Source organism: Acanthopagrus latus, chromosome 3 (assembly GCF_904848185.1).
Source record: "Acanthopagrus latus isolate v.2019 chromosome 3, fAcaLat1.1, whole genome shotgun sequence".
Taxonomy (NCBI): Eukaryota; Metazoa; Chordata; class Actinopteri; order Spariformes; family Sparidae; genus Acanthopagrus; species Acanthopagrus latus.
The window spans coordinates 4,421,883-4,445,780 of record NC_051041.1 but is presented as its reverse complement, the minus strand read 5'-3'; the positions used below and the strand labels follow the sequence as shown (position 1 = coordinate 4,445,780).

At 41.9% G+C, this 23,898-nt stretch overlaps 1 protein-coding gene across 24 annotated transcripts in view; it reads left to right on the top strand.

Annotated features, from left to right (window-relative positions):
• macf1a (microtubule actin crosslinking factor 1a) overlaps positions 1–23,898 on the top strand; it is a 218,798-nt gene that overhangs the window by 123,472 nt on the left and 71,428 nt on the right. For 15 of the 24 annotated variants that reach the window (XM_037092894.1, XM_037092892.1, XM_037092898.1 and 12 more), the window contains 26 exons: positions 4–81; positions 996–1,157; positions 1,479–1,583; positions 2,044–2,139; positions 2,470–2,595; positions 5,015–5,167; positions 6,416–6,427; positions 8,262–8,416; positions 8,523–8,649; positions 8,763–8,946; positions 9,394–9,560; positions 9,943–10,121; positions 10,211–10,349; positions 10,448–10,641; positions 10,895–11,054; positions 11,207–11,290; positions 11,508–11,615; positions 11,743–11,841; positions 12,008–12,130; positions 12,333–12,424; positions 12,897–13,032; positions 15,337–21,429; positions 21,584–21,739; positions 21,941–22,156; positions 22,296–22,469; positions 22,760–23,047. In XM_037092894.1, coding sequence (XP_036948789.1) covers positions 4–81; positions 996–1,157; positions 1,479–1,583; positions 2,044–2,139; positions 2,470–2,595; positions 5,015–5,167; positions 6,416–6,427; positions 8,262–8,416; positions 8,523–8,649; positions 8,763–8,946; positions 9,394–9,560; positions 9,943–10,121; positions 10,211–10,349; positions 10,448–10,641; positions 10,895–11,054; positions 11,207–11,290; positions 11,508–11,615; positions 11,743–11,841; positions 12,008–12,130; positions 12,333–12,424; positions 12,897–13,032; positions 15,337–21,429; positions 21,584–21,739; positions 21,941–22,156; positions 22,296–22,469; positions 22,760–23,047 — 9,606 coding nt within the window. The remainder of the gene's footprint in view (positions 1–3; positions 82–995; positions 1,158–1,478; positions 1,584–2,043; positions 2,140–2,469; positions 2,596–5,014; positions 5,168–6,415; positions 6,428–8,261; positions 8,417–8,522; positions 8,650–8,762; positions 8,947–9,393; positions 9,561–9,942; positions 10,122–10,210; positions 10,350–10,447; positions 10,642–10,894; positions 11,055–11,206; positions 11,291–11,507; positions 11,616–11,742; positions 11,842–12,007; positions 12,131–12,332; positions 12,425–12,896; positions 13,033–15,336; positions 21,430–21,583; positions 21,740–21,940; positions 22,157–22,295; positions 22,470–22,759; positions 23,048–23,898) is intronic. The other 9 variants (XM_037092901.1, XM_037092900.1, XM_037092904.1 and 6 more) reach the window with 2 other exon arrangements.

Below are 23,898 nucleotides of genomic sequence, written 5' to 3'. Positions count from 1 at the left end.
CAGGCTAAAGTTTCTCCCAACTTCAAGAATAATTACTCTGAAACCCTGGCGAAGCTGGAGCACCAATACTGCAAACTACTGGTCAGTCTCAGAGAAAGGACTGTGGTTTCGTGTGTGTGTGTGTGTGTGTGTGTGTGTGTGTGTGTGTGTGTGTGTGTGTGTGTGTGTGAGTGTGTGTGTGTGTGTGTGTGTGTGTGTGTGTGTGTGTGTGTGGGGTAAGGTTTTTCTTTGTTTCTCACTTCACCCCTTCCCCTTTTAATCCAATTAGGCCATGACAGTACTCTCCTGAAAGAACAGAAAATTATGCATCTGCCCCCTTTTCGCTCCTCTACCCGGAATCCCTCCTCCTTCTCTATTTTAATTTCTTTGTCCCCTCTTGCTTCTGTTATTGTCTCTTAAGATAGTTTTGGTTTCACTTGTGTTATTAATTCCTAACACAACACAAGTTTGCTTGTGAATTTTATCTTTGTAGTTCATGGATTAAAAGACCTTTTGCTTCTTCCTTTCAGTATCAAATGAATATGTGCTTGCAAATGCACATGTAACAGAGCAACAGAAAAAATATTACCCTGAAGAACCTTTGAGAATAACTTTTTATTTCGAAACCACAAATAGTATGATATTTATACAATATAATTATGGATTTAAGTAGGGAGGTACGTAAAAGAATGTAATTTTATGCTTTTGTTGATAGTTAAAAAAATATCATTTTTGAGACTGTCTGTCAAAAGATGCATTCTTACTGTTAGGTAATCTTGCATAAAATGGATCAATAAATGCCCGTAATACAAAGTAATATTTATTATCAGTTGTTTGCTGATGGTCTTTTAAAAAGTTGTTGTCTTTTCAGTAAATCCCTGTAAAAGCAACAAAACCAACAGCATAACACAGTCAACAAAAATTGAGGGAGTTATTTTAAATGTATTTTTTTTATTTATTTGTGTCTGCACTGCTGATCAGCATGACAATGATGTTTGTTTGTGCGGTTGCCATAGGAACATTCGTCATGGCGCCTGCGGAGCTTGGAGAGCCTGCACGCATTTGTGTCGCACTGCACTGAGGAGCTGATCTGGCTCAATGAGAGGGAGGAGGAGGAGATTGCCTTCGACTGGAGCGACAACAACCCCAACATGAATGCCAAGAAAGAATTATACAGTGTGAGTGGAAGGAAGAGGGTGAACAGATGCCCGGATGGTTTTCTTCTGTTAAGACAGTAAACACACAGTATAGACCACAAACATCTAGAACTTAACGGAAAAAAAGGATGTTATTGTGTCTCTAATTGAAAGAAAAGCAGCTGCCATAGATTAAACAAGCTCCTCTAATTTTATAAAGAATGCCATTATCTCTGAATTTGTGTTCCACATATATCAGGACTCAAATTAACAGTTTACATACACAGAAACACTATTTTTACATCACGCCAGCACTATAATCATCCCGTAATCCACTATTCTTTTTTCCTGTTGTTTTTATAGGAAATGAGGTTAGAGCTGGATGAAAAACAAGAAGTGATGCGGTCACTCCAGGAAACAGCCAACCGTCTGTGTCAGGAGAACCATCCAGCCAAACAGACTGTGGAGGTGAATCTTTGACTTTATTCAGTCTGACTGAATGACCTTTACAGATGTTGGGTTTTGCCTCCGTGACTTAATTTGTAGGAACAGTTGAAGCCAAATGCTTTGGTTTAAATGCTCCATGTTTCATTTGATACTTGAATTTCTTGTTTTTTTATTTTGTTTCATTTTAAATAGTCTGTAGATGTAAATTAGATTTAAAGGTGCACCTTTTTGGCAATCATGTCATGTAGAAACACTGAACGAAAACTATTGTATATTAGAATAGTGATGCTGATTTGGAAACGTATTCTTCCTTTTCTCTGCCTCTGCGTATTACTGCACACCTGAAAAAAACTACAACCCAGGTGTTGATCAGCATCCATGTTGATGTCCTGTAGCTACCGTTGTAAGCTTGTACTGTATGTAACTGCTGTGTGACATGTTTCACTCTCCTGGTTCTCTCTTCATGTTTCTGTATGATCAGGCTTACAGTGCAGCCCTGCAGACTCAGTGGCAGTGGGTGAACCAGCTCTGTGTGTGTGTCGAGCAGCACCTTAAAGACAACACGGCGTACTTCCAGGTGAGGCAACTTACAAGGAACAAATATCACTGTACCCAGAATTTAGAAACATACTGCAGCATTGGCAGGATATAGTGTACATGTAAGGTGTTACTGACTTCTAAGTAATACTCACACATGTCCTAATGTGTACAATAAAAGAATATGTTTATTTTACCTCCCTTATATTATTCCCCCAAGCCTCTGGCTGCAACCACATGACGCCCATTGACGAATTTGGCAAATTGAATAGTTAGACAGCTTATCTACAGAAAAGTTATTCATGTCCACTGTCTTTTACAGATTTCTATGAATTTCACTCTGAACTTCTCTTTTCTGTCTCTTTGTCAGTTCATGAGTGACTCTCGGGACTGTGAGTCGTACCTGCGCCAGCTCCAAGAAACCATCAAGAGACAGTACACCTGTGACAAGAACAGCAGACTGAGCAAACTGGAAGATCTGCTGCAGGACTCAATGGTACAATATCTACTTTCTTCAGCTGCATATATATGCTGTTGTTTTTTTTTTTTTACTTCAGTTCTCACTTTCACATGACAACGTCTAGCAACTTCCTCCTGTAAATTATTTATTCTTAATATTTCATATATAGCATTTTATAATTCTATTACCCGTCAGATGTTTAATCTGAATTGTAATTTAATTGCAGTTCATGGAGCCAATAAAATTCCTTGATTAACTAAACAGATATAATAAATTGAAGGCATTCACCCTCCTCAGTTGCCCTTGAGCAAGGTAGTCAAGATAGTTCTTCTAGTTTACCCTGTTTTTTAGATACCATAACCCTAACCCTAACCCAAAACTCTTAAAGTTACAATCACAGGAGGATGCAAGATATATACAGATATAATTATTTGATGGATGTTAAGTCTTATTTTTATACTAGTTTACTGTGTTATGGGTTAATAATCATACTGCCACCCAGTGTTCATAGAGCAAACCTACACATGCTGCATTTTGAGGAAACATTGATGTTCAAGCCTCTATACAGCCATTTATAACTTCGTAGCACAGGAGCAACAGAGACCTTAACAAGTGTTGGCATACCAGTGTCCTCCTGACTGTTGTGCTCTGCCTCAGGCAGCTGCAGCACCCCACAAGATAGGATGAAGTAATCTGTTAAAGAGAAGCTTCGCTGAATCATCCCTCCTGTGGCACATTTATGAGACTGCCATCTTCACACCTACCTCTCACACACACACACACACACACACACACACACACACACTTTCAAACAGATGGCAGAGTTGGTGTGAGCACTGCTCCACAGGCCGGAGCAGTGAGCGTGTCCCCTCATTATAATGTTGTGTTCCTTTGTCATAAACAGCTGCTGATTTCACAGACCTGTGTTACATACAGAATGTGATATTTTCACATGCTACCTAAATGCCTGTGCCTGTGTGCCTCTGTTTGTGTGTGTCGGTGAAGCTTCCAGTGTGTTAACTGTGCTCCATCTCTCTTTTGTTAAACTCTCATAATACCTGAGGAGAAGATTTGATCAGCCTTTTCACCATCTGGTCAGCAGATGTTAGAGATTAAGCAGTGGCTTGACGCCTCTTTTGATTTAGTTCACTTCTTCAGATATTTAGCTAAATTTCATAAGTACTTGCGGTCACTGAAAGGAGATAGAATAGGTCTTTATGATTTGGTGCAAAATCTGATAACAAGGTCATCAATCGAACACAGGTGCAGCATTTCACTGGCTGGACTTTTTGGGGAAGCATATTGAAGCAATGCTTCTCTGATAATGTAATCATTCTTCTCATGATGGTATCTGACATGGTGATAATCAATTTGTAATCACTCATGTGGCCACATTTTTATTCTCCCCAGACTGTCAGATAATTTGTTATAGCGGTACTGACTGCAGCAAATGCCATCTCAGTGTGAAATTCATTTCAGGGGTGTAATATACAAAGATATTTATGCTTGCCCCCCTCTTAGCTTCCACTCGTTCCATCTTCCTCTTTCTCTGCGTCTTCCTCACCTCTATCTTTCTGTACCTCTTTCTCTGTGTGTGTCTCTTTCTAATGAATCCTTAATGAGTCTCTCTTCTTGGGGCGAGACAGAAATAAAATGTAGTTCTACCTGTCAGGGTGAAGCACACACCTTTAAATGTTTAATGGTTAGTGGACAAGCTAACACAAGCAGCTGAGTCTACTCATGTCAGGGTCTACTGGCTAATAGGTTAGTTATGATGTGTCAGACCAGCAGGTTTATAACACAGGTTTGTGTCACACCAGCAGTTGAAGGGATGGCGGTGTCAGTCAGTCGGTCCACAGCTTTGGTCCAGGCTGACATTTCTTTTTTCATTGGACCTGAAATACACACATATGCACACACACACATGACCTACAGACATAGACTAGTAATGAGAATTCAGAGTGACAGGACTGCCACATAGTTGGCTCTCTAAGTAGACAGGGTTTCAGTGCTCAAGGGCACCCTGTTAGTACTAAGGGGGTGAGCTGGCAGCTCTCCGGCTTCCGGTTCAATCTCTGTAACATGTCTGAAGTAGAGGACCCCCTGTTGTTCGTAAGCCAAGTCCCTGAGGACTGAGCTACTATCACCTCTAATGACCAAAATGTCTCCATCAGGCTTAACTCTACTTTTATATGCTGTGCTAATTAAGTTAGTAATGCTAACATGCTAAACTAACACAGTGAGCACTGTATACCTCCTAAACATCAGCATGTTGTAAACATGTTATTGTATTATAATAGTAAGCAGAGTTGGCTGTAGAATCATACTCTTGTTTAGTCTTTTCAGTGTGTACACCAAAAAAAAAGACATTTTACCATCTGCCTGCAGTCGATTAGTCAGTCTGAACATTCTGATGAATTACATACTTAAGTGATTATTTTTTTCTGCCCTGTAGGAGGAGAAGGAGCAGCTGATTGAGTACCGGAGTACGGTAGCGAGCCTGGTGGGCCGGGCCAAGACGCTGGTGCAGCTCCACCCCCGCAGCGCAGAGAGCACCCTGGGAACCACAACACCCATCAAAGCCATCTGCGACTACAGACAGATAGAGGTACGAGACCCACCATTTTTTAAGCTCCAAGAACATGCTGGTGTGCACGTTTTCTTTCTCTCAGAAAAGTGACTTTAAGTTTCTATCACTGAAAAATTAGAAATCTGTTCATCCATCCAGTTGAGATAAAATAATCCAGTCCCTCTTGTCCCATCTTAGCTGACACATATTTGTGTTAATGAGGTTTATATGAAGAATCCTTTTCAGAACTATGTATATACATTTAGTACCGCTCACCACTGAACTCACCACTCTATTGTTTTAACCCTCACCACCAACCGCCTCCTCTCTGCCCTACACTTCCTCTCCAAGCCCCTTTCCACAGCCACTTTGTGGTTGTTCTATTTTAGCTGCTTCCCGAACATTTCATTTTGTCCTCAGATTGATGAGTACGTCTACACAAACTCTTCTCTCTGCCTAGGTGGTCCATAATGATGAATAAACTAAAGCAGTGGATCTTTTTTGGTAACTGCTCCAACTGTTTTACTGGCAAGTACAAATTGGCGCAGTGCTCAATTTAGAAGCTGAATAAGCATAATGATTGTGATCCAGAATTTATCACTTACGTGGTTCTCACAATAGATGATCTTCATCTTTGTTCCCCTCAGAGGGATTTCTGGATCTCTGTAAAAAAAAAAAAAAAAACATTAGTGAAAAGTTAGGCGTTGTTTTTCCTCTCAGAGCCACTTTTATATAACATACAAGTGAAGCCTCTCCCAGGCTCTAACTCTCAGCTGTGATGTCCTGAGGGAAACTAAAAGCCAATCAATAATACATCTGTCTCATCTCCTTTGCGGGCTCTCTTGAAAACCAGCACCTAGCACTCCTGTAGGGTGGACATGCGGCTGCTGCTATTTTTAGTTTGCTGTGTGAGAGTCCGCAGGGTCAGTTTGCTCACTGAGGCATAGTGTATGTGAGGTGTCGTATCCTGATGAAGATGGAAGGTGGTTTTGCACGTATATTGCATCAGTGATCTAAAGAAGATAAACAAGAAAGATCCAAACTGCCACAGAGTTAAAGATCATACTAAAGACAATCAGTGTGTGCTGATATTTTATATCCAAACTTCTCGACAAACATGCACATGACCAAAAGTAATCTTTCTCTCCTTCACTTTCCTGTGTCTCCTCTCTCTCCATACCCTCATGTACCTTTTTTGCCTCTCCCTTTTTCACTCCCTCTCCTCCTCTTCCTCCTCTTCCTCCTCATCCTCTTCCCTTCCTCTCGTCTGTCGGCTGGGCTGGCAAGACAAACGTTCAGGTATAGCTGCCTATATTCTCCCTCTCTCACCTCAGATACTTACACTGCACACACACTGCACTGCTCTGTTTGCTCCTCTCTTATCAGCTGATTTCAGGTTTTAGTGTCAGTAATGTAATTTGAGGTCACTGTGAATTTGATACCTGCCCTAGTCGGTCTCTTAGATAAGGTAATCAGAAGGTCTGTCTGCCTTCCCTTCATTGGATTTCCTACAACTCTAAAAACAATTACATAAATCAAATGTAGTAGTTTACATATCCAGTTGAACACAACTTCAGTCTTCAAATTAATCTCTATCAGAAGAAAATGCTAAATTGTGTCAAAAATTTAGTCTGAAGTCTGTATGGCAATGACAATAAAGATGGGAACAATATGAACACTGTTATGATTAGCCTGCTCAAACTAACTGTTGAGGGGGCTAAAGCTGAAGGTCTGCAGTAGAGGAGCTAACACTAACATTAACCTTTGAACTTATACAGTATATCCTCTCCTCCGCCAACACGATTTATGCCTCTGACTCATTAAAGCCAAAATGTATTGCTTGTCTTTTCTTGTCCATTACAGCAAGCTAGTTAGCTTTAACAAGCAAAATCAGACAGACATTGTCATACATACAGGCAGTCTCATGTACATTTTAAACACAGACAGGCATGACAGGTCAAGTGTTGACTTAATAATCAAATTTAGAGTTCTAGTAAGGATTTCCTGAGATAAGATATGATGTCTGGGACAGGACAGGTGCCCTATCCTAGTTCAGGAAATGCTTCTCTAGTAGGAGGATGGGAAGAAGGGATTATTCCTGTTATTGAATCCTAAGAAAAAGGAGAAGAAATGTATCTGTAATGAGGCACCTGTTTTACAATCAAATTCAAATACTGGGCACAAAAGATGAGGATAAACTTGATCGTTGATAAGGGCAGGTGGCAATCAGTGAGCTGAACTGAACTGAATTTAACACAGTCCATGCCTCTGAGGCTGCTTCAGTCAGTCAGACAGTACCAAGTCACAGCTTTAAGCTTTGATTTACATTCCATGTATTTACTGTATGTGCATAGCTTTGCATTATTGATGTATTACTGTGTGTGTGTGCAGGGATGGGGTGAGAGAGGGTGGTGGGTGGGGGAGGCAGTACAGTTATAAGCTTTTATGTACAGCTCTGAAACTCCTCCCTACAGTCATGGCTTTGCCTTGTGTTTATTTTAGAGCTCACTTTTGCAGTTTCTAACCCCAATTCTCTTTATTTTGAGCTGTGCTGGGTTTCTTAGAATCACCATGTCAGCAATGGGTTTCCCTTGTTGGTGAATTTTTGAAACCCGGCCCAGGTATCGCTAAACTTCTGTGTAAGTTTGGAAAATATTTGCTGCTCTCACAATAAAAGCTTTTAGTTTAAGAAATGCAAAGCAGCTTTCAGTCCACATGTGAAGGACTCTGATGTCATACCATTTTAGGGCTTCTGCTAACTTCATGAAGTTCATGAATGTTTGCATTTTGTGTTGCATTATGAGTTTGTTGCTATCAGCTTTTGGTTTACATGTTTTCTCTCCTCTCCTCCATTCCTTTCCTCCTCTCTTTTGTCTCACAACTCATCCATCCTGTCTTCAAACATCTACCATCTTTTTAATCATCGTAATTCCTTGACTTTCTTTAAATTTTCTCTTATTTTTCCATCCCACTCTTCATATTCTCTCCATCTTTTCATTTTTGTTCCCTTCCTCATTCCAAAAATGTGTCTTTTTTTCTCCTCCATCCCATCTTTCCCCCTGCATTTTTGCTCCATCCCTCGCTTTATGTTTTTGTGTTTTTGCATCCATCTCGCAACCCTGCCTCCTCTCAGATCACCATAACCCGAGGCGAGGAGTGTGTGCTGGAGGACAACACTCAAAGGACCAAGTGGAAGGTGATCAGTCCCACAGGGAACGAGGCCATGGTCCCCTCAGTGTGTTTCACTGTCCCACCACCAAACCAGGAGGCCATGGACACAGCCAGCAGGTAGCCAGCTCAGAACTTGACCCTGCCAGAAATTTCTTAACACATTGAGTCAGCTATCGTTGGATTTTAACGCCCATGTTATGTTCTATATTCTGTGTGTGTACAGGACAGAGCAGTTGTACCAGAAGGTCATGTCTTTGTGGCACCAGCTGCATATAAACATGAAGAGTGTGGTGTCCTGGCACTACCTGCTCAAAGACATCAGGACTGTCTCCGGATGGAACCTGGACATGGTGAGACTCGCTGTGTTTGAGTTTGCGTCTTCTTCTTCTTAGATATGTTTTGTTTCTTTGCTTTTCTTCTGCTCTGTCGTACTTACTTCTCCCCCCTTGGTGTCACCTGTCAGGTTCGTTGTCAGTCTCCGGCAGAGCGGGAGCAGGTCCTGGGCCACCTAGAGTCCCAGCTGGCCGACTTCCTGTCTGACAGCAAAGAGAGCGCTCTGTTCACCCCAGGCGAGAGAAGAGAGCTCGAGAAGGAGGTTCAGCAGGCGCAGCAGCACTGCCAGAACCTGCTGCTCAACATGGAGACTGGTGAGAGGCGGCCGACAAATACACCCTCACTGATGCATGCATGCACATCAGACTGACAATCACCAGTGGTGCAGGGGAACTAAGTACATATACAAGTCCTGTTCTTGAGTTCTTTTACTCCCAAACATTTCAGAGGGTAATATTATACACGTACTGAAGTTACAGGTTACTTTTCCTTTTGTTAATTATTTTGATACTTTTAATGTGTTTTGTAAAACAGGTTTGGACTATTAGTTGAACAAAAACAGTTCAACAGTGTGATTTTAATACTTTTACCTCTGTAAAGGATCTGAATACTTAGTTGACCATCAGCTACAGTGACATGGTCTAAATTGTAAAACTGTAACTGTAACTTCATAAATGAATTTTGAATAAAACAAGAATGTCTGCAGTTTTACTATTGATGCCCAAAATAATATTTCATTGTTCTCTTTTGTCTCTCTCTAGTGGAGAAGGATGAGTCAGTCTCACGTTCTTATCTGTCGGAGCTGCAGAACATCACCCTTCGTCTCAATGAGGCCGAGCAGAGACTGTTGAGGGGAATTGAAACTCCGCCCCCCAGCCGGCTGTCAGGAGACAGTACTGACATCACCGTCCAGATTACTGAGCAAGAGGTCAGTTTGAGCCCCATCTGCTGGTTATAACAGGCAACAACACCTGTTAATGCATGAACTCGAGCATCAATTTTATTAACTGTTGAGATATTTTAAGTGCTATTACAAACACAGTAATATGATGGCAAATATGTTATGTTATTTTATTTATGGTAATGATTTATCTGCCTCAGTGGGTCTGATAGTTGATGAAAATATTAGTGTTGACATGTAATGAAAAAAGGTGTTCCAGAAGTAGACCATTGTGTTTTTAGTAAATTAATCACTCTGATTTTGTTAAAACTGTCTATATCTTACTCCAGGGTTAAACAGCTGCAGTTTAGTCCATAGGTCATTATTTGCCTCTTCATCGTGCTAACTTAAAATCACTGTCTTTGTCCAGAAACTGCAGTCGGAGCTGGACACCCTGCGGTCCAGTTTGGGTGACGTTTCTCGTCGGTGCGTAAGTTTCTTCGAGGAGAAGTCGACATCTTCCAGCGTCCCTGTCCTCCGATCTGAACTCAATCAGGCTGTGGAAAAAACAGACAAACTGCACAACCTCTCGTCTGTCTACTTAGAAAAGTAAGTGAGCTGTTTATTGATTAATTCAGAAATACACATGTGGGCGTTGTTTACAAAATGTATGATTTATTTACCTTATATCTCCTCAGGTTAAAAACAGTAGAAATCCTAATGCGTGGCCTGGATGAAGCAGAGAGCTTGGTCAGGAAAAACGAGAGCCGACTAAGTGAAGAAGATATCGTTCCTGCCGACACAACAGCCATTCAAAACCTCAGAGATCAGCTAGAGGTAAGAGACATATTATCACATAAACCCCTCTTATATCCAGCTAAAGAGAAGTGTTGTGAACTCTAACCTTGGCTCTGCATCCTTTGGTTTCTTTCCAGAAGTGGCAGAGTGAGCTTACCGAGCAGGAGGACATCTTCCAGTCCCTGCAATCACAGGTAGGTCGAGCCAAAGAGGCGGCTTCTCGGCTGAGCAGGCTCCACCCAGACCGCAGTCCTGAAATGGAACGCTACCAGGAGAGAGCCAATCAGATGGCAGAGAGGTGGAGTGGAATCAAGAGACAGATGGAGATACGGTGAGCAGGAGAGGGTGAAGATGAGAGAAAAGAGTGTATGGTAGAGGATTATTATACATTTAAACTGAAATGTTTTGACAACATGTTTTGGCGCTGAACGTGTGTTCCAATATCTTTATTATTTAGAGAAATGTACAACAGAACATGAAACAACTCATTTAGTTGCTTGGAAAAAAAACATATGTGCACATTCAGGATATTTATCTCTGTCTATGCAGACAATAAAATATTTTGTGTTTCTGTTTTTTTGCAGACAAACTGAGCTAGAAGCTCTGGGCTCAGCCCTGCAGCAGTACAGAGACGGCCATTCTGCTCTGATTAAATGGATCGAAGAAACAACAGAGAGACAAGAAAACACACAACCTGGACAGACTGACAGCAAAGCACTGTCTGAACAGCTGGCCCAGCAGACGGTGAGTTAACCTGATTTCATGGACTTTGATCTGTAGATTGACAGACTGAATGGATGGTTACCTGGAAGGACAAAAATTAAATGCATTGGATTGATTCTGAGGAATGATGGATAAATGATATATTTTATTTTTTGACGGATTCCTTTCTTCAGGCATTAGTAGCTGAGATTGAACAGAACCAGACCAAACTAGACGAGTGCCAGACTCACTCCAAACAATACTGCACCTCAGTGAAGGTAAGAGACCGATTTGTTTGTTTTCATATTCACTCTGGGGGCCAAATTATCACTGCATTGTTCTGTGTCACAAACAATCAAGAATATGTATAAATGTATTGATAGTGTCTGTTTGACTTAATAAGTTCTGTATGTCAGAGGTCCAAAATACTCTTTTGAGTGTTACGGTTGAACAGTTTCTTGTTTTACTGACTTATACTGTTCTTGTATTCTGCAGGATTATGAACTACAGCTAATGACCTACAGAGCCTTTGTGGAATCCACACACAAGTCACCTGTCAAGAGGAGGAGGATGCACTCTTCCTCTGACGCCATCACTCAGGAGGTAAGGATCAAAAGTCTTGTATTCTTTCTGAATATTTAGATAACTAATCTATTGTACATGCTATGTTTTGGGGTGAACATAATTTACCATTACTGTCTTGTAATTGTTTCTGGGTGTATCTTTACAGTTTATGGACTTGCGGACACGCTACACAGCACTGGTCACCTTGACAACCCAGCATGTAAAGTACATCAGTGATGCACTAAGGAGACTAGAAGAAGAAGAGGTGGGGCTTTGCTTCAGTATCTCTGTCTTGCTTGAAATGGAAGTGAAATCACTTCACAGTGAGAAGAAGTTGTGTAAAAAGAGATATTATTAATGTGAAATTATTAATTGAATAAATTAAATCATTTTAAGGGTATCTTGTAAACAAAATCTTTCAATCTGTGCAGAAAGAAGTGGAGGAGGAGAAGCAGGCCAGAGTGGGACAGGTTTCAGATCTGCTGGGCTGGGTCAAGGGTCTCCAGGGACGGACTGGTGGTCCCAACGCTGAGTCTTCACTCGCTGCTCAACAGGTACAACAGAAATCTGATGTTATACACATTTTTTATAGGCAATGAGCCTTTGAGCAAGGCATTTGACATCTAAGAAGTGGTCCAGCATATTAATGATAATGGTTCCTGATCCATTAAAATGCCTTGTCTTGTTTAATTGAAACACTGAAGTGATCGTTGATGGTTGTTATGACATCATGCGTGTACTGTATCTTCCCTAAAGGCCATCAGTGAACAGCTGGCAGCCAAGAAGGATGAAGTGGCTGAAGCTATAAGGAGCACACAGGTCTTCTTGCTATCAAAACAGGCCAGCAAGTAAGTTTACATCACATACGTGGATACAAACATTGTATGTGCCTCCCAAACACATTCACCACACATACTGTTCGAATTTCACTGTCCCAGAAACTGGCACAGAGAAAATGTGAGAGACAATGTACAAGCAGTACATGCTCATCCAGTCTCTCATCTTGGAATTTTGAATAATTCATAGTGTTTTTAGAGGTTTATTCTAGTTTGAAAGCACAAGTAAACATGGGGAATATTAGGGAATGTTTCAAACACAGAGGTCAAGAGTAATATACTTGTATTTTTTTAGCTTATTTAACAATTGTACCAGATGTATTTTTGGGTGGCCTGAAATATCTCCAACTTAAAACCATTGAAATATTAATGACATTTATAACAAAGCTACTGTGAAAACATAGACATCAGCATCACACACATAGATACACATTAAACACACAAAACCCTTCTGCTCTAACCTTGTCCCCTGTGTCCTCTCCAGATTGTCCCTAGAGGAGCGTGCTAATGTAGAGGCCCAGCTGGACGAGCTGACAGCCACCTACAACCAGCTGTGTGATAGCTCCACCCAGCAGCTGCAGCAGCTGGAGCAGCAACTGGCCAAAGAGGAGGAAAGAAAGGTACACTGGTCTGAGGGATGTGCCGAGATACAGAGTCAGTACTGGCAGATTTTTAGCAAAAAATGTATTCATGGCTTTTGCAAGCTTGACAAACTGTAACTGTGAAGGTGCTTTTATAAAATGTTGCTTTGAGTCTGAATACGCTCGCAAGCTAAGTGTGAGTTCAAGCGTGTGGAGCAGCAAGAGTGTGTGTGTTGTTCAGCATGTTGTGTGTTCACGGAGTGTGCATTTTTGACAAACATCACCACTACTGACGACTCATTGACTTGGTTTGGTTTAACAAACATTACAGACCCTTTTCAGACGTGTGTTCAGTTGATCTAAAAATTACATTTTCTATTTTTGGCACTTCTGTTTGACCTCCTTCTGTGTTATTCAAGAAGGAGTTACAAATAGTAGACTAATTTGACAACCTAGAAAATGCAGTAATCTTTGCCTTAAAACACTTCTGCAGTCCACTTTTTTTAACACTTACACTGGAAATGTGGGCACTGAAAGGCGAGAAAATTAACTAGATGACACTGTCTGAATTGGGCCTTAGCATGGAGTGTTCCACTCTCACATTGTTCTCCTAAAAGCCTGCAGTCATGTCATTAATTTCCACCCTAGTTTTTGTCATCTTCATCATCATTGTCATTATCATCAGAAAACACATCTGCTGAACTGCTAACATGATTAATACATGGCCTTAGTGGTGCCGCACTAGAGCAGTGCTGCCCAAGTCATGCTAGCAGTCAGGTAGAATCTGTAGAGCTCTGCTTTCTGTAGATCCATCGTTAGAAATAATCATTTTTTGAAATAGATGCACCTTTACGTTTTATTGTCATCTCTGTAGATAAAAAATAGTATCATGTTACTTGTCTTTTTGTGGTGGTAAAAAATGTCACTGCATAAAGTCAACACATGACATTTCGGTATTTATTTTTACTCTGCATCAAGTTTAGTCCATGCACAGGTGACCAATGAGACTTCATATTCACAGTCAGTTCTCACTTGGTCATGAAATTGTCCCTGTCCTGGCATATACAGTATGGTACATCCGTCAAAAGTGGATTGAATGCGTGTGAGAATTTCAAGTCCTTGATGATAATTTTTATGTTGTGACACTTGCACCTTATTGATTCTTATGTGAATGTCATATTTCTTTCCAGGGGGACTTTTATGTGACTAACTTAAAAAGCTCACAAAAGAATAGAAGATTTTTAAAAAGTCACTTTGGTTTCGAGTCTAAAGTGCACCAAGGCCAGCTATGCAAAAAAAAAAACACCTCACCATTTGAGCATGTTGTGTCCAGATCACAAGAGTGTGTGTGTGTGTGTGTGTGTGTGTATGTATGAGAAATGTTGTGTCTGTTTTAATGCATACTATTAATGTGTGAAACTTTAAACCAGCATTTTGCTTGAAAACCACTAACAGCTGCCAAAAGGAGAATTGTGGACATCTGAGCTCTGAGCCATGGATAAGAATGAGAGATGGAAAACAAAGCAGTTTGTTGAGTTTATTGTTCAGTTAGGCAAAGTGGGAACATAGCTTTAAATGGTACGTACTGAGATAAATTACAGTTTAGAGTCATCAGTTGGATTTAGTGTCAGTGTTTAGGAGTCAGAATGAAGAGTGGCATGCAGAATGCTAACAACCAGCTTCTCACCTGTCGCGCCTCGCTCTGCCGATCCGTAAGCTGGCACATTATTGTGTGTGCCATTGGACAAGCCTGTATGGTAAGTAGCGCTCGCTTTCTCTCTCACTGTTGCCTTGTAAGTTTTTTCTCACCAAAACATTTGATCCTCCTCTTCTTCGAAATACTTCTGCAATCTCTTGTGTGTCTTTGCTTGCTTTTATTTAGATAAAGGTAAGCAAAGAGGCTCTTTCTGCATTTTATTATTATTCTTTTTTTATTACTAGTTGCTTTGTTGCATGCTTAGTGCCTGTCTTAGAGTAGCTGTGGTAAGTATCAAAGCGCTTGTGAATATAAAAGACAAATTAAAATATGGGAAAGAAATGTACAAACAACTAACCTGCCAACAAAAAGTAGTTATTTGTATATATGTAATTTTTATTTTTTACTGTTTCTAACATACATCTGCTTTGGTTTTGTTTTTTGTTGTTTCTGGTTGTGGGTATTCTTCTTTTTCTTATTCTGCCATTTGATTCTGGGCATAAAACCTTGATATTGTAATATAAAACTGTACCACAGTGGGATGATTTTACATTTACCAGATTACAGAGCCATACCATGTTGATCTGTAATTGTACCAGATTGTATATGAACTGGAATTATGTTTTTCTCTCTTTTTTTTTTTTTAGAAACATCTTGCCATTGCTGGAGTAATCGACCTGGGAACAGTGGAAACATTCCCAGTATTCCAAGCAGCCAAACGTGGTCTTATTGACCAAGACACCTGCCATGTACTCCTCGAGGCCCAGCTCATAATGGGTGGGCTCCTCCAGCCTGATTCCCCTCACAATCTTTCACTGGAACAAGGTCTGGCTCAAGGCTTTATCGACACCCATACCAGACAGTCCCTTTCTGAGTTACAGAATGCCTTGGTCTTGGTGGAAAATTCTAAGTCTACCGATGACCAACAACAAAATGTGTTACCAGTAGCTACAGCCATGGAGGTCGGCCTCATCGGAGAGGAAGTGGGACTTCGGATTCTAGAACTTCAGATGAACACTGGAGGCCTGAGAGACTCAGCAGGACAAATTATGAGTTTGGAGCAAGCAGAAGACAAAAGACTTTTGACTCCAAGAGTGCTCAACAAACTCCAGTCAAGGCTTCAGCGTCGAGAGTTGATCAATCCAAACACAGCTGAAAAATTAAACCTATATGAGCTACAACAGCGTTGTGTTCATGACAGTGACTCAGGTCTGCTCCTCTTTCCTGTCGAGCAGCAACCTGGAGGAACTGTCTGCCTCCGGTCAGGAAGAAAAGTTGGTATCTTCCGTGCAGTCCAGGAAGGCCTTATTGATCGTAAAGTTACTGTACGACTTCTTGAAGCTCAGCTCTTTGGCGGTGGTATTGCTGACCCACGTTCTGGCCACCGGCTGACCATTGAGGAGGCTGTTCGTCATGGGCTTTTGGACCAGGATCTAGCCTGTGCCATGTTAGCACGACAGCTGCAAAATGGGGGGATTCTAGATCCTTTAAGTGGAGAACGCTTGGATTTGGAAGAGAGTATCCGTAGGGATCTTCTCTCTTCTCGTTTGGCTGTCTTGGTCCTTGAGTCTCTTTGGGCATTCATGGGAATACTCTGGCCTGAATCTGGAGAACTCTTGCCAATTGTTGAGGCTTTTCAACAAGGAGTGATCTCAGGAGAGCTATCAAGGAACATCCTAAGGCAGCGACATGCCATTGGGGCTCTTTACAACCCTGAAACGCTCCAGGTGCTGCCTTTAAACCAGGCTGCTGAAGAGGCCCTTGAGCCCAGTGTCATCAGTTCTCTCAAAGACATTCACATCCCTGATGTTCTTACCAGCATGAACCAGTCAGGCACTCCATCTCTTAACCGCTTGAGCTGGGGTTCCACTAGCTCCACTCCACCTCCATCCTCTCCTTCACCTTCATCATCTACCGAAGGCCCTGTCTGGGATTCTACACCAACACAGGGAATAGATCCTGAAGAACAAGCAAAACACAAGCTGCTCTTTCACCTCATGACTCACAGCTATGTGGATGCTCATACTGGAAAACGCTTGGTGCTGCTAGACTCTGAGTTGGTGGAGTTGGTCAAAGCTACTGAACTGGTTGCAAGAGATTCAGTGTATCGAAGTCAAGTTGAGCCTCAAACCAGTTTGACCAGAGATGAGCAGGGAAAGTTACAAATGGTGAGACAGTTTAGTTTGAAAGCTAAAACATTGAGTGAGAAACACCATGAGGTTGAAGAAGAAAGTTCCAATAAAGTCACACTGAGCAAAGAATTTGAGATGAATGGTAAAAGCAGTCAAAAAGAAAGATATGATGGAGAAAATGACAACATGCCACACAAACCATCAGAAACTGTAGAGAGGGATTTAGCATTTGGAGCAAAAAACGAAATTGACATTAGTAAAGATGCAAAAGTAAAAGCTCAAAAGAAAGAAATCTCTGATCTTGAAAGTTTAACAGCTTCAGCTGAACATCTTAAAGGAGAATTGACAAAAGGACGTAAAGTGTCGGTAGCCACTGAATCCAAACCCAGAGACACTGATCTTCAGGAGACAACCACAACAGTGGGAAGAAAAACGGTCACAACACCGCTCAAATCAGAGGGAGATTTAAGATTGTTGAAAGAATCCGTCCCAAAGGTGGCAAAAACAAATGAAGATGCTCATTCAACACAATCTGATGATTGGAAAGGTGTAAAGTATTCCCAGACTGAATCAGGAAAAATCAAACAAAAAGTGCCCATAACAGAGACAGACTCAAAGCATGCTGAACCTCAGATAGATGTTCTTGAATCACCAGTTGAGAAGGAAGAGGAGGATGCCAAATTACGGAAGTTGGTCCTGGAGCTTAAACAAGGAGGTCTGATGACAGATGAAGGGGAAAGGCTGCTACCAGATGAGGCCGTCGCTCAGGGTGTCCTCCCTGGCCACACAGCAGTTAAGTTAATGGCTCAGGCAGGTCTGTTTGGGGGTTTCATCGATGCCAGCAGTGGCGAGTCACTCAGCATGGAGGATGTTATGCAGGAGGGTTTACTGGATGAAGACCTAATGTGGAGTGTCCTAAAGTCAGATAAAACCCTTGCAGGGGTTGTGGATGTTGATAAAAGGCAGATCTGTGGGGTGAGGGAGGCAGCTCAGGCAGGAATGATTGACCCCAACACTGCTGCTCGACTTCTAGAAGCCCAGGTGGCATCTGGGGGGATTGTTGATCTACGTAGGGATAAGAAAGTTTCTGTCACTCTAGCAGCCAACCTGGGACTGATTGAGGAAAATCAAAGGGATGAATTGATGGCGCTAGAGAAGGCATACAAAGGCAAGGACACAGATTCAGCAACAGCCCTCACTAAAGCCAGTTTACAGCTACAGATGGAAGGTGTTATTGACCCAGAGTCCAAGTCTCCAGTTCCTCTGGAGCAAGCCATTCAGAAAGGACTAATTCAGTCTAAGGAGGCTTATCAGGTGTTGGCGAGGCAGGTGGCTGAGGGTGGCATAGTACATCATGCTTCAGGGCTGAGGCTGTCAGTTTCAGATGCAGTAGATAGAGGACTAGTGGATCGATCCATTGCTCCTGGGCTGGAGGAGCTAGAGTGGGTCTACCAAGGAAGAGTCAGCCCTTCATCTCACCCAGAAGCTGTCAATTTCCAGGCATCAACAGGAGCCATTTTAGACCCTGAATCTGGCTGTAAGCTGACATTGACAGAGGCAGTGTCTAAAGGTCTTCTTGATGAGGATATTGCCAGTGAAGCCATGGCATCTTCTACTGTAACACAAGGAGTGCTTGACCCCCAAACTGCACGTATTGTGCCATATTTGGAGCTTGTAAACCAGGGTACAATTGATATCGAAACAGGCAAACGTTTCTTGGAGGTGAAACCATTCAGAGGTGTTCATGATGTACAAACAAGAGAAAATTTGACAGTTCCAGAGGCAGTTGCATCAAAGCAAGTTGACCCAGTTCCAGCATTGAGACTGCTCCAAAGCCAGGCCAACAGTGGAGGGATCATTGATATCAGTACTGGAGAAAGGCTTCCCCTAATGGAGGCCTGTAACAGAGGTTTAGTTGGAGACAAAATGGTGAGGGAAATAGCCATCAACCAGTTTCTCAAAGGAGGCTTAGTTGATCCTGCCACCGGACAACAAGTGTCCAGTCTTAATGATGCCATTGCAAAGGGTCTGATCTCCAGAGACATAGCTTCAGACATTCAGGAGAAATTGGCCTTTGTGGAGATGGAGGTTGAAGAAGGTAGTGCTACACCTGTTGCCTCATCAAGTGATACATACAGCCCCTCCATTATCATGTCAGTGTCATGCCCAGACAGTCCAGAAAACTTGTCAGATGTAAACACTGAGCGTTCTTCAACATCTACACTTTCAAAGACAGGTTCAGAAATTACAGATGATGATGGGAAGACATTGACATCAGTAGTATCAGATCAGTCAACACTTTATGACCCTACAGAAGAGGACAAGGTAGAAGTGCCAGTGGAAGAAAAGACTTCAGTTGAGCCAGACCAATCCCTTGACCTCTTGTCTAAGTTTGCAATTAATGTGGAGAAAAGAATTCAGAAGACTATAGAAGAGATAGTACCACAGGAAGACACCAATAAACCAGAGCCTCTTCCTACACAGAAGCTTGATGAGAAACTGCAAACAGGCAAGAGCCAGACTAATAAAAAACAAAAGGGGAAAGATCTTAAAGACTCTGTTGCAGAATCCATTCAGACTAGTGTCCATGATACTGACAAAAATTCACAGGAACAAAAAGGGGATACTATTTTAAAGTCAAAAGATACAAGAGACGACAGACAAAGCAAAGGTAGCACCGAATTATCACAATGGAGTGAAGAGGTTCTTAGAAAGATTGATGTGGCAGCACAGAAAGATGATGATGTAGATGAGAGCGGTACAAGAGTGGAGACAGAGAAACCTTTAGAGGTTGAGATCAAATCTATCACTGATGTTGAGCAGTCAGACGATATATTGACCTCCAGAGTGACACAAAGTAAAAGCAAGAAGAAGAGGAAGAATAAAAAGAATGGAAAGGGAAAAGAAGCAGAGAGTGAAACACTTTCTCCAGAGATAGAACATTTATCCCAGATTGATCAAGCTGATGCACATATTGAATGGCAGACTGAGGCTATTGTTGTCACAAATGAGCCTGTATCACAGGAGAAAAATGTGAAATCACAGATTGGTAGTCAGGCAGATTCCACTCGGCCTCCCAGTGGACAAAGTGAAGTTAAGGATAAAAAGAAAATTGAGGCTGAAAATAATTTGGTAAAACAGGGACAGGAAGCAGGTCCAGCCACTCTGGAATTCACGGAAGATGCTATTGAGCCAGAGAAAGACGTAGTGAAAACTATAATGTTAAAAGATACAGAAGGGGGTGTTAAGAAAGAGAAGATGACAAGGGAGCATCAGAAAGTGAAAGTTGGAGAGAAGGTATCTGTCTCTCAGCAACCAGAACAAACAGACAGCAGTCAGGAGGTGAAGAAAAATAAGGAGCAAGAATTGCCTCAGAAATCTAATCTACCAGACAATGAAAAAGCAGCCTTGATACTGAAAGCCAAAGAGAGCATTCTTAAAAAGGTTTTTGAGAAAGGAGTGAGCGAGAAGCAGACTGCTGAGGAGCTGCAGGCATTGCGCAGTGAGGTGACAAAGAAGGAGAGTCGAGGCACAAGTGTTGAAGATGTAAAGACCCCAACTCTGCCATCTAAGATTGATGGAGTGGAGAGTCATGATGTCAAAGATGATGGTGTCAAGAGACCCAGTGGTCCACCAAGAGACAAGGAGGAAGAGCTGAGTGTTAAAGAACACAAAATGGGTCTGATGGGGGTCAAAGAAGATACAGCTGTTGAGCAACGTTCTGTCAAGGAGGACAGAGAGACCAAACTGTTGGAGGTTTCTTCAGATGAGAGAGAACACAAGATGGGATTTGGGAAGGAAGACATACAAAATAATATTGAGGCAACTCCATCATTACAGCCTAAAGAAACTCAGCAAAGTAAACGAAGTAGGAAGAACAAGAAGAGCAAGAGCCAAAAAATGACAGACAAAACTGAGCCCGATATTGAGACCATACTGACGCCTGAAAAAGATGATTCTGAGGTTACATCAACAAAAATGATCACAAAATCTGCCATGACTGAGGACCAGAGGATGGATGGATATAGTAATAGTGAGTCAGCCAGTGATGTCATCAGACCTATAGTTGGTAAGGAGGCAAATGAAGAGGAGACTTCTGAAAATGATGCTAAAGAAGCTGAGACCAGTCAACAGAGTCAAATAAATTTACATCAGTCAGAAGAGCCCAGTTCCCCCTCTGAGGAACACATAGAGTCGACAGAGGCCACATCTGAGAAAGAAGAATCTCAAGAATCACCTTTAGAAACCAAAAATGCAGGTGAATCCATTGACGGTTCTCAGGAGATTACTACATGCAAACCAGACATCCAGCCCACAGCTCAGTCAATGGTTCCTGGCACACAAACAGGTAAAAAGACAGGGAAAAGCAAAAAGAAGAAAAAGCTCCAACCTGAAGTTAAAAGTGTCAGTGTTGCTGAATCAAAATCTTTGAAAGACCAACAGCAAAATCTTGAGTCTCCAGGATCAGCAGAAGAGGCTTCAACTGAGTCTGATTCACCTAAAGTCCCTGAGTCTGATACAGCCACTGAGAGCTGGAAGGAGGGAGAGGATGATGTAAGAGACAGTCAAGAAGTAATAAAAGAAGTGATGACACCCAAGACGGGCAAGGTAAGAAGTAGTAGATCATCAGAGAAGGTTCCTTTTCTGAAATTTCATAAAGATTGCTTCAGAAGAGAGTGTCTCCTGCATTTATTACACACACATTTGAATACTCAGTAATGGAGTTTGTTTCTATGTGTTATTCTATTTTTATCATATTCAGTCATCATTGATCCGTCAGGAATGCTTGGAGCATGACCAGCAGATTGTTGCCCTGGTCTCCATGGTAAGACATATTGAGGTTCGACTCAAACAGCAGCAACAGCAGTCAGTGGGCCGCAGCCTCATCGCCTTGGATGACATCATCAGACAGACTGAGGTGAAAGAGTATGCATACTTACGTGATACAGATGTGCTGTTATATTAATGTCCCACCAGCCAACTTTTTTGGTGAACTTATTATACACTTTCAGTTGAGTATTTAGCTCCCCATGTGAGGCAAATAGCACATTTGAGGATTAGCCTCTTACCAAACAGCATCAAGAAAACTTTTGTGTTCTTTTCCTAATCTGTCTCTCAGACTCTGGACCTTGAATTGCGTGATTTGGAGCCTGCGATCAACAAGGAAGTGGAGGCGGCTGAGCAGCTGTTGAAACCCAAACCTAAAGATGTTCCTCCTCAACTCTTGTTGGCCCTGGAAAAGGATGGGCGAAGCTTGGCTCGAGGATATGAGGCTGCAAGAGCACTTTCTATGGGTATTCTGCAAAGTCTACAAGATCATAGGGACTCATATAAGGTAAAATAAGTAGTCTTCTAGTTGTAGCAGTAATACTAGTAGTAACCCCCTAACCCTTTTTGTCTTCCTTGAAGTAGATGTTTGAATTAACTGTACTAGGACAAGGCTAGACCATATTTCATCACTTCATCTCTCTCAGGAGGCAGTAACAGCTGAGCAGAAGTCACTCGGAGGACAAGTGGAGAGTCTGCTCTCTTGGTTGAGGGAGACAGAGGCTCGTATGAATGGAGGAATGGCGGGGATGGAAAAAATGGAAAAGGCAGAGAAAGATGACAGTCATGATCAGCTTACACAGCAGCTTAGTCTTTGCAAGGTAAGTCATCCAAACAGAATAAAAAAAGGTATAAATAATGCATAGCCAGTTTTGATAACTGGCAACATTATTTCCTGGTGCTAAGAGAGATCTTATGACAAAATTAACTGTTTTATTAAATCTCGTCAACATATGTTGAATAAAATCACCTTAAAGAAATTAGATGAAACATTGTTTGGATTTGTTGCCTCTAAGTCAGAATCTCAGGCCATATCTCTGCCATTAGTACTGTATAGATGAATAACACTTTCCTCCTCTCATGTACACTTTTTCTGTCTCTTTCCTTTAAGGAGCTCCAGTCCTCATTGATGGCTCGCTCCAATGAGGTCAACAATGTAGCCTTTGACATTCAGGTGTTCATCTCAGAGCGTGCTCAGGATCTGGCCCCTGAGCAGAGCAGGCAGCTTCTGGGGCAGCTCCAGCAACTCCAGAGGGCTTTCCACCAAGCATCGGGCCAAGCTCAGGCCTGGGCCGAAGCCCTCTCCGCCCAGAGAGAGAGGGAGGAGGAGTGGCAGCGGAGGGAGCGAGTGAAAGAAGAGGAGAAGGACAGAGAGAGGCAGAGTGCAAGGGAGAGAGAGGTTTGGAAAAAGATGATTGAGTCAGATTGGTTTGAAATGCTGCTCTCACTAATACATTCGAAATGCAATTAGCTTTCACGTACTGTGTTTCACAGCTTTATTTGTCATGCTGTAAACTGTTGCCCTGCTTTCATACATAAAATCTTAAGTCTGTTGTGATAAGCACCCGCATTCTATAAAATCATATCAAACTACACTAGAAACTAGCTAACCTTCACCACAGTTTAACCTGTAGTTCCATCTCAAACCTGTTTTTTCATCCCTCGATAGCAACCCACTGCTGCTCTTGTTGCAAAAGCTTTGCCACTTGACATGGACAGTATCACCACCCTCACTCTCATTACAAGGGCTTTGTTTGCTACTCTGCATGTCTCTATAACATGTGTTTTATTAACCTGTTTGCCTTGCTGTTCCAGATTGCCACTGAAGGAAATCGCTTGTGTCGCGGCGGTAAAGGCTAGAGATTTTATAGCAGAAAAGCCTCGCTGGCTACAGTGCTTTACTGTTTTTCCTCTTGTCTCACCTGAATACAGAGGAGAAAGAGGAAAAACGGCAAAAAAAGATACAAATTTGTTTGATTTTTCTTTGTATTGTCTGTTATTGCTTGACCAACCTGGTGATTTGAAGATACATGTTTATGTCTGTCTGTATTGTCTGCCTCTATGTATGTGTGTGTGTGTGTGTGTGTGAACTCTGGACACAATGTGCTCAAAGCTTGGCAAAGTGTGCACTACACAAGAATTCTGTTTAGGGGCAAATGTGCTTTTAGTAAGCTCTTATTTTTAAGAAGTATAAAAACTAGTGGTAAGGTCAAACATTTTAAATGGTCTCTTGCTGTAACATGATCCAGT